We start from the raw sequence: 10,742 nt of genomic DNA, 5'->3' as shown, positions 1-10,742 counted from the left end.
CCAGGAGGGGGCTGACTCTGCTGCTCTGGCAGGTTTCAGGAGGCCCCTGGTGACTCTGAACGGCATCCTTGTCCCTGGAAAGGGCTATAACCCTCAGCTTGGACCTGTGGCCTGCAGGTATGGGCACCTGGTTCTCAGCACTCCCTCCCCAGCGCTCTGTGATGCGGATGTAGGTGAGCCGGATCAAGTCTCCATGACCGCCGCCCCCCAGCGCTGTCAGCGGAGCATGGCACCCAGGACAGACCCTGAATACATGCCAATCCTTGATGGCCACGTCACCAGGCACGTGGAGCACAATGGCCTGGGCTTGAGACAGGGAAAGTGTTGACTTTGAATTGATGCCCTGGCTATGTGACCCTTCTGAGAACCAGTTCCTCTGTTGTAAAGTGGACATGCTTCCACAGCGGCTGTCTCGCGCTGTGTCCCAGGCCAGGCCTTTCTGATCTATGTCTCATTAACTATTATTATCCCCATCTTAAGGAGAAGGAATCATGGTTAGATAGGTGGCAGGACTGGCCGGGGTCACCCAACCTGGTTACGGAACCCAACTCCTTCAGTCAGCTTCAGGCAAAACTTCTCCCAGAAGGATGGCATTCTCTGGTAGTTTGAAATGCAGCCTCCTGGGCCCTGCCTGAGTCAGAATCCCTGAACCTGAAGACTGAGAACGTCCCCACCCTAAGCAACTAGGCTGAGTAGCTAGGACAGGCCAGTCTTGTACGTGGGTGTGCCCACTTCATCAGGGTGGGCTTTCCTGGAATAAACCAACGAAAGCCCCCCACTTGCGCATTCAGGTTCGATTATGATTATTATATTATCTTTATTGCTGTTCACCATAGAGATAATGAATGCTGTCCTTCTCCATTGTTCCCAGGGAGTTTCCCTCCTGACATCTGGGAGGGTGGCGGAGGGCATGGAACCTCCGTGGGGTCTGATGCCTCCTACCTATACCCCCAACTCTGCTCACACCTTCTTCCCACAGCCGGCAGGGGTGCGGAAGGGGTGAGGCGCGACGAGCACGGCCGCGGTTGTGGGGAATGGGGAACCTGGGTCCCCCTCCTCTCCTCACCCCTCTCCCCGCCGTTTCCGGCCCGGGGCGGGGCGCTCCCCACTCCCGGCAATGAGCGAAGCCGGAGCGCACTAGGACCGTGACGCTCCGCCCGCCGCCGCTATAAGAGGCCGCGCTCGCACCCCACGCGGAACCCGCGGCTCAGACCAGTTCCTGGCGTCCCGACCTGTGTCGGACCCGAGGCCGGACCCGCCGCTGCGCAGCCGACGCCAGCACAGGGCCTGGGAGGGACGAGCGCCCCCGGGCCCCCGCCGCGGGCACCATGGGCGCTACCCACTCCGCGTCCGAGGAGGTGCGGGAGCTCGAGGGCAAGACAGGCTGTGAGTATCCCGCGGGGGACGGTGACGGGGACCGCGACCGCCGGCCGGCTGGCACGGGGGCTCCCAGCCTACGGCCACCCGCTGGGCTTCGGGCCACCGCGCTGTGTGACCTTGGACTAGTAGCTGGCTCTCTCTGCTCCTCAGTCTCCCCCTCCTTCAAATGGGTCCCCGCCGGCCACTTTGCAGGCTGCGGTGATGCTGAGTAAGTGTCGCGGCAGCTCTGCCTCGGTGCTCTCGGAGTTTGCTGGGAACCCCTGAACCTGGGGCTGCGGACCCGGGAGGGAGCGGTGTCCGGGCTCCCGGGCCGGGAAAGCTGGCGCCCATGGACGCTCAGCTGTTGTACGCGACCCGCACCTGAAAGTCGTTTGGATTCAGGATTACGCAGGGGGAGGAAAGTTTTTCAGTCGGCGGGAGCTGGGTGGGAGCCCGGCCCCGCGACCTTAGCGCGGGTGAGCGGGTCTCTGAGCCTCCCGTCTGTAAAATGGTTTCAGGCGGGTCCCCCGCTACCCCACCATGGGTAACTGGGAGGATTAAGCGAGGCAGCGCCCGAAGAGCACTTTGCTGGAGCCCGGCGACCTTCGTGGAGCTCGCCCGGACTCCCGGGCCCGCAGAGGCTGTGCGCCCCGTATCCGCCTGGGGCAGGGCGCACCGCACCGGGAGGCCGGGCTGCGGGCCGAGCTGACCGCAGGGAAGTGATGGCGGAAGCGCCTGACCGCCCAAGTCCAGCCGGGCTGGGAACTTGACCCTGGCACCCGGTTCTATTACGGGCTGTGAAGGGGGGTGTGGACTGAAGACCGAGAGAGGCCAGGTGAGTGGGCAGACTGGCTTCGGCAATGGGCAGACCGGGTGTCAACCCCGCCAGCGCTACTTCCTGGCCGTGTGTCCTTGGGCTAGTCACTTTACCTCTCTCTGTCTCTGTTTCCTTCCTTCTAGAATGGGATTTCTGCTAGTATTTTGTAGATAAATGCTCAAGAAAACGGTAGCTGCAGCGGTTATTTCCAGTCAGGAGCTGGCTCCTGGTGCCTGCTTCGAGTTTAGTGCAGACAGTCAGCGGCCATGGTGGATCAGCTGGAGGGAGCGGCCCCGCCATTTGTGCGTGAGCTGAAAAATGACCCCTCCTGACTCCCAATCTAAACACCTGATTCCCAATCTAAACACTTCTTTCCAGGAGAATTGGGTGAAAATTACAGAAAGCCCTTAATAACTGGTGTCTGCGTCTACACATGCATACATACACAGACATGTATGCGGACACCTTCCTGTGTACAAATATAGAGCTATCTTCAACTGGAGAAAAAAAAAGTTGTGGTTCATATATATCATATGGAACCCCTTTTTTTTTTGAAGAGGGGGAGTAAGAGTATATTTTTGTAACTTTTATTTGCATCAAGGAATTAAGAATAATACTTATTGGGGATTTGGTAGAAAAGATGAAGGGGGGTGAGCTTTTCACTGTTAACTTTTTTATGTTTTCATTTTGAACCATGTGTGACTTTCACTTATTCAAAAAGTTTTATAAAGTCTAGTTCAACAAGGCGCACGTGAGAGAGGAGGTAGGATTCCTGTCACCTGAGTTTCTTGGATTTCCCCTGTTTTTATTATTGCTTGAGTGCCCTCTGGCAGCCTTAAATCTGCCTGGTTAGAAATGGGGGTTCTCTGAGGCTGGTATCTCTGCAGGAAGGGTGGGCTGGCCACAGTCTCTCAGGCAGCCCCTCGTGGCAGGCAGTCTGGGGGAATTCCATCTGGTTGTGGGTTTGACAGATGATGGGGCTGCAGAGCATGCTGGGAATCTTGTCAGTTTCCTGGGCCCAGCCTCCGACCCGGATGATAGAAGCTGAGGGTCCCGTGCTTTGTTGCTTTCCTAGAGGTGGCTGATGTGACTTCCCTTTTTGCTGCTCAGAACTCAGACTTCACACCCCAAAGAGGGAGGGGAGACAGAGGAGGTCAGGGAAGGAGTTCTGAGGTCAGACTAGAGTGGAGGATAATGCCTTCCGTTATCTGAACTTCAAGTAAGTGGAAACTTCCCCCTAGCTCTGTGAAAGGGGTTGGCACAGTCTGAGCACTTTTATCCATTCAGACCCAGAGAGGTTGATTTCCCGAGGGGAGATGCACAGCATAAACAGATCAACCCACTGGTGTCAAGTTCCGTGAAGAAGATACAATCCGACGGCATGAGAGTTGGGGGAGGGGCAAGGAAACATTTCTTTCGAGGGAACCAGGAGGGCTTCTCGGGGGAGGTGATAATGGAATAGACCCAAGTAAGAAGGAGCCAGCTGCGTGAAGACCAGTCGGAAGTGCATTTGGAGCAGAGGGCACAGCGAATGCAAAGGTCCTTTGGCAGGAACAAGTTGAGGACAATGAATGAGGTTTGTATGAGATGAGGACGTGGACATGGGGCTCAGGTTGGGATGGGAACCTGATTTAAGGGGTCTTGATAGGTATGCAGCCTTGGGCAAGTCATTTACGCCCTGAGTGCCTCAGTTTCATGCACTATAAAATCGGGATAAAAGTGGTACCTTCTTCTGAGTTGTTGGGAAGGATTAAGTGAGTGAATTCACCTGAAGTATTTAGAACAGGCACAAGTGTTTAGTATTATCAGCCATGCTTTAAATACCTTGAGAGGTCCTGGTTGCTCTGAGCCACAAGTAAGAGTTAAGTCGGTGCCGCTTCTTCACAGCTGCATGACCTTAAGCAAGTCGTTTTACCTCTCTGAGCGTTAGTGCTCCCACCTGGATCGTGGGGTGGCGGTATAGATTCAACAAGAGGGTGTATGTATGTGTGGCAGTGCTTGACTTGGTATGGGAACGTCAGCTCGCAGCATCCTGCGGGCTGGGTGGAGTGTTCCTATAAGAACCCTTGGGAAGCATCCCTGAGAAGGGGGAAGAGCCCTAGGTCCCGGGCAGCCAGAGAACAGGCTGTGCCCACAGGGTTGCTAGGCTTCCCCCGCCTCTCTGAGGACCAGGGTGATCCCTTTGCATGCACTCTCTTGGAAGCCTCGTGGTAGTCCTCCAGGGAAGGTGGTACTGTGGCCATTTTACAGAGGCTCAGAGGAGTAAAAGCAACTTGCCTCCCGTCCCGCAGCTCATAAGCGGAGGAGTAGGGATCTCAGGATGCCCAGGCTCACTGTCCTGCTACTGCTGTGCTTTCACTGTGTTTCGTTGCCCCTCAGATTTCTAGGAACCGAGAAGGGGTAGGAACAGCCTGCCCGTATATTTTTCTCACCACCAGGCCTTTGTACAATCGGTTCCCTGTGCCTGGAGCACTCTTCCCATCTCACATGATGCGGCGTTTGCATATGGCCGTACTTCTGTAACCACCACCCAGGCGAAGGTTACGCACGTTTCCTCTTTGCCCCGTCTCTCTCTCTCTCTTTTTTTTTTTTTTTTGCGGTACGCAGGCCTCTCACTGCTGTGGCCTCTCCCGTTGCGGAGCACAGGCTCCGGACGCGCAGGCTCAGTGGCCATGGCTCACGGGCCCAGCCGCTCCGCGGCATGTGGGATCTTCCCGGACCGGGGCACGAACCCGTGTCCCCTGCATCGGCAGGCGGACTCTCAACCACTGCGCCACCAGGGAAGCCCTGCCTCATCTCTTTATGAAACTCATGCTCTTCCTCGTTCAGAGCTCAGCTAAGCTATTGTTTCCTTCCAGAAAGCCATCCCTGGCTACCCTCCTTCCTACCTTTGTGTGTTAAATGCCCGTCGTCAGCACTCCTGCAGCCCCTGCATTCCCTCCCGTAATAGCTCACATCACACCCTGTTATAATTGTCAGCTTCGTCGCCTGCCACCCCCTTGAAACTTGGAGCTGCCTGAGAGTGGGGAGTACTCAGTACCTTTGTACTCAGTGAGAACACAAGAGGTTCACGTTGAAGGGGTGAAGGCCCTGGGGACTTTATAACCCAGGGAGTATTGCCCAGGAGCCAGTGTCCGGTATAAAATCTAGTGCCACACCAGCAGCTGGCCTTGGCCACGTCAGCCCTGCCAAAAATAGGCCTGAGCGCAAGCTCGCTCACGCAGGGCATCCTTGGGTCTGCACGCCCACCTCGCCTTGCCTGTCAGAGTCTCATCGACTGATTTAAAACATAGACAAGTACTCCCAGACATCTTTTCTGCGCCAGGAAAGCTGACTACCTAGACTGTTAAAATTCATATTAGAAACCCGAGCGAAGGCATTCTAGTCGTGTGTCCGAGTGGTGAGCTGGCCTTTCTCCGTGGCAGGCGTGGTGTCAAGCCCAATGTGTGTCCCAAGGTGTGACGTGGACGCTGGACAGGAAGAAAGGAGTCACTCACTGTAGCGTGTTCCCTGTCCCCACCTTGAGCTGGCCTGGAGGTGGCCCCCGCTTCCTGTCCCCCCAACCCCGTGTCTGCTTCTGGAATTGGAAAGGAAAGAATGCGAGGAGGAATCTGGGAAAAGTGGAGGGGTCTATTTTTTCCTTCGGGCTCCAGGGCAGCTCCACAGCTAATGTTTATCGGGCGCCTGTCACCTGCCAAACACTGTGCTGAGCTATGAAGTTTCCCCGCGGTGGCTCATGGAATCCTCCCAGGAACACTGGCCTTCCCATTCCAGAGATGGGGAAGTCAAGGTTGAAGAGAGGACGTGACTGCCACGGGCCTCTGAGAAGCAGAGGCGGGATTCAAGTCCTGGTCTGACCCCCGGACCTCATCCTTTGGGGAGGGAACCAGAGATGCGGGAGGCCTATGTGGCCTGGGCTGCATTTTCCACTGGAATCTCCTGGCTGGGCAGTACTCCTGGGTTATAAAGTCTTCAAGCAGCCCCAGACCACAGCCTCAGCCCCTTCACCACATGCCACATGCCCTGGTGGCATGTCACCTCCCCTGCCTTCCTGAAGCTCGGGGCCTTGAGGGGTAAGGGCGGACCGGCCGGTTCCACTGTGTTCATTCCTGTTGTCACCAAGGCTTGTGAAGCTGAATGGCCAACAAGACCTATTGGCTCCCTTTCCGTTTCCTCTGGGTGGACTGTGGTTTTAACTTGGGGTCCTTGGGGAGTCTCTGAAACCCATAAAGTGGGGTGCAGAATTGTGTCCGTGGGGCTCTGGGAGATGTAGACCCTCAACTTCCCTGAGATTCTTAAAACAGTGACGATACATTCCACAGTATGTAAATCAGATCCCAAATAGAGAGTAATAATAAGAGCACTTAAAGCTCTTGAGAAGAATGAATAATGGTGGCTCCCTGCTGAGGGAGGAGCAAACTTATCTGGGAGGACTGATCCCCAAAGGCTGAGCTCTCAGGGGCCCTGGGCGCAGTGGTCATGACGACAGCAGGGAGGGCCAAGGGACCCCAGCCCTCTGGAACCTTTTCTGCCTTGGTCGGGTGGGTTGTCCAGACCTCTGCCCACTCCCTGGGTGCTCCCAGTGTGGAAACGTGCGGGAAAGGGCTGGGTAGCAAGTGAACTAATTCCTGGGCACCCAGAAGCACCCCCTGCCCTGGCCCGTTTTGCACTCTGTGCACCCGGATCCGGTCATCCCACGTTAGCAGTAGCTGCAGAATAGGGCTCGGAGGCCGGCGATCATCGGGCTTGCCCCACGCGGCAGTGCTGGGACGCCTGCTCCAGGCCGCAGCCCTCTCTGAGCCGCCGTCTCCACCCCTTTGAAGACGTGACAGTCAACGAGACGGTCTAGAGCTGTGGATGAGGTAACAGCTACTCTTTCTTGGGCCTTTTCCATCCATCATCCCATCCTCCTAAGAGCCCAGTGGGACTTTTGTTACTCGTTTACAGATGAGGAAACTGAGGCTCAGACAGGCAGGTGACTGCTCAGGGTCACTTAGATGCATACGTGTAACTGAATCACTGTGCTGTACACTTGCAGCTAACACGGTTTTGATATTATAAATCAATTATACTTCAATAAAAACAAAGAAAATATAATTAAAATAAAGGTCACTTAGATGTGGTGTGTGGAACCCAAATTCAAAACAAGGCCTCTTTAATGGTATAGATGATCTTACTTGCAAAGCAGAAGTAGAGACGGGTAGAGAACACATGTATGGATGCCAAGGGGGAAAGGGGTGGGGTGGGAGGAACTGGGAGGCTGGGATTGACACATATATATTATTGATACTGTGTATAAAATGGACAGCTGATGGGAACGTGCTGTATAGGACGGGGAACTCACCTAATGCCCTGTGGTAGCCTAAATGGGAGGGAAGTCCAAAAGGGAGGGGGCATCTGTATGTGTACGTATGGCTGATTCATTTCGTTGTGCAGTGGAGGCTAACACAGCATTGTAAAGCAACCATACTCAATAAAAATAAATTTAGGAATACACTGTAAAAAAAAAAAAAAAAACTTTTGGGTGCAAGGAGAAACTGCCTCTCCCATGTGACAACATAGGTGGAGAGTGTGAGTGACCCCAAGTCGTATTATCTGTGAGAGTCAACACTGCTGCCCCATGACCTTGTTAACAGTGTTCCACACACTTGTTTGCCCAGCTGGCAAGGGGAGAATCGGACCTCAAGGCAGATAGGATTAGCTCTGGGTGATGTGGAAAGTTCTAGAAGTGTGGGCTATGCCCCCCAAACCCCCAGGGAGGGCAAGCTTGGTGATGAGCAGTGTGAGGGGTGTGGGGAGGGCTAAGAAGAAGAGACCCCCTCCATTTCCTGGGTCTGACTGTGTGGCTCACGTCTGTTTCAGAAGTTGTGTTTTCTCTGCGTGAAAGCAACCGCAATCCACTCCAAGACTTCTCAGCTCCACGGATTAGTAGTAATTAGATCCCTCATGCATCTTTCTTTCTCGCCTCCCCCATCCCCACGCTGGCAGGGTAATTTTTCTGTGAGTTAATGGTCCCCAGAATGTAGCATGGCATTTAATCACTGCTCAGATATGCCATACGGCCCAATCCTACAGAAAAAACGCCGCGATAAGATGCTTCTACTTTTGCAAAGCACTTTAGTATCTGCTATCTCAAGCCCGGGGAACAAGGCGTTTTTGGCTCAGGAGTGCCCACTGCTTTGGGAAGATAAGGCAGGGCCTCCTTTTCCCAGCCTGGAGAGGCTGGGCAAGGTGACGAGGAGGAGCCTGGCACCCTGGTCCTGCCAGCCATCCTGTCGCCGGCTCCATCTTTATTATTAATTCATAAAACCAGAAGGTCAAGTGGGTGATTTCTGCCAGTGGTGGAAATCACCTTAAGCGTGAGGACAAAAAGGCCCTTTGTTGTCCCAACAGTGTGACCTTTGTGGACGGGCAGGCTGTCAGAAGTGGGCCTTCTGTTCTCAGCACAGCTCCCTGGGAGGTGAAAGGGAGCAGTTAGGTCTCAGGGCCCAGGTACCTCTGGGAGGGAGGGCGGGTGGCCAGGCAGGAGACAGCAGCACGGTTGGTGTGGCTGAGTTATACAACGATGGAAAGAGAAAGCGGGGGGGGGGGGTGGGGGGGGCCCTTCCCAGCTCCTGAGCACCCATGCCAGGGTCTCAGTGATCAGAGAACCCCAGGTGAGCACCCGGCACTTCACAGGCCTTACCCACCTGGTAGTTCTCAGGAGTTCCCTTATCTTGTCCTCTCCTGCATCTCCAAGGCCTCAGCCAGAGTCCCACGTGGACACAGACTAGCCTTCCACCACCTTGACCTTTAGCAGCAGGTAGATGTGGGTTTGAATCACGACGCTGCTGTTTACTGTCTAAGCAAGAAACTTCGCCTCCCTGAGTCTTAGTTTCCTCATCTGTATGATGGGAATGTGTCCCAGGGCTGCTGTGAGGATTGAATGAGAATTTGAGTAAAGCTCTTCACACGTCATAAGTGTTCAGTAGTTGTTGGCAGGTACAGATCGTTTCGATTGTAAACCTTTCAGAGGCTGGCCATATATCGCCTTTTTAAGGGTATTCTGTAACTTCCTTCAGTAATTCATATCACTTGTGACACACCTGCCATCTTTGACATGCGTCAAGTTTGTCATTTTCTTGATGTTGTGCTAAGGATCAGGGACCTTAGCATGCTTTAATTTGTATCACTCTGTAGTATTTTTTCTTTAATTTAAAAACCTACATATTGGTTTTTGTTTTATGCAGACTCTTAATTTTTGCAACCATTCTTCCTTACAGATTCAGGTTTTTTTAATATTTCTTTATTTTGGCTGTATGAGGTCTTAGTTGTGGCATGCAGGATCTTTGTTGCGGCATGCAGGATCCTTTTTTAGTTGGGGCGTGCAAGCTTCTTAGTTGTTGCATGCAAACTCTTAGTCACAGCATGCATACGGGATCTAGTTCCCCAACCAGGGATCGAACCCGGGCCCCCTGCCTTGGGAGCACAGAGTCCTACCCACTGGACCACCAGGGAAGTCCCCAAATTCAGTTTCTTCTTATGTAATACACCTTTCCATGGAGTTTGCAACAAGTCTCTGTGAGTTGTCAGCTTTGTCTGAAAATGTCTTTATTTTGCCAGGCTGCAGGAATGATCATTTGGCTGGGTATAAAATTCGAGGTTGCTGCATGTTTTCTCTCAGCACTGAGTTTTTGGTCTCTTCTTGCTGTTGAAAAGTCATCTCTTTTGTCTGATTGATATTTCTTTGTAGAAATCTGCTTTTTCCCCTCTGTTTAAAAATATTTGTTGGTGGTGTTTTTTTAGGTGCTTTGTGTAGGTGTGGATTTAATTTATCCTGCCTGGGAATGGTTTATGCTGTATTATTATAAATTGACTGATATCTTCCATAATGAAGATATTACCTCTCCCCTTTCTCCTAATCTTTTTCCTCAGTAATTACTTTGGAAGGGGATGAACCGTGTCATCCTGTCCTGAATGCCTCTTTACTTTTCTTGCATATTTCCTATCTTTTTGTTGCTCTGTGCTGTATTTTGATTTGTTTCCTTAGGTCTGTCTTCCAATTCACTAATTCTCTCTTTAGCTATTACAGCTTTGCTGCCTTAACCCAACTTAGTTTTTTAAATTCCATAGACTTAAAAAAAAACATTTTGTAAGTTCTGTAAGGTTTTCAGATTCACTGCTTTTATCACAGGGCACTGTTCTTATATTATTCGTAATAATTTAAAGCTTACTGCATAGTTTCTGCTGTCTCATCTTCTTGGGGGTCCATTCCATTTATTAACTGTGTCTGCTGATTATCCCATATGGTGGTCATTTGCTGTGTAGTTTGGGTTTTCATTCTGAGCTCATCTTTGGGCTGGCTCCCCCCTGGTTTTCAGTCATCTCCAGATTCATGCTGAGGCCACACCAAGTAGAGGTGGGCTTAGCTGAAGTACCTCTCCCATGAGAGTACCCTGTGCCCTGGGCTATAGAAGTACCTCACACAGTGCTTTGCATTTGTTGTTCTGGGTACCTTAGGGCTTTCGCTGGTCTGGAAGCACTTTTTACGTTAATTCCTCAATTTGGCTTTCCTGTGCCACAGAGG

General features: G+C 52.6%; 1 protein-coding gene across 1 annotated transcript in view; it reads left to right on the top strand.

Annotated features, from left to right (window-relative positions):
- Nucleotides 1-1,183: 1,183 nt before the first annotated feature.
- The window catches only part of TESC (tescalcin), a 62,788-nt gene continuing 53,229 nt past the window's right edge, over nucleotides 1,184-10,742 (top strand). The window contains exon 1 of the mRNA XM_030860418.2: nucleotides 1,184-1,386. Within this exon, the coding sequence (XP_030716278.1) occupies nucleotides 1,329-1,386 (58 nt within the window). The 5' untranslated portion in view covers nucleotides 1,184-1,328. The remainder of the gene's footprint in view (nucleotides 1,387-10,742) is intronic.

The sequence above is a fragment of the Globicephala melas genome, chromosome 13 (assembly GCF_963455315.2).
Source record: "Globicephala melas chromosome 13, mGloMel1.2, whole genome shotgun sequence".
Taxonomy (NCBI): Eukaryota; Metazoa; Chordata; class Mammalia; order Artiodactyla; family Delphinidae; genus Globicephala; species Globicephala melas.
Note: the sequence above shows the minus strand (reverse complement) of the source record. Positions and strands in the feature narration are given on the sequence as shown.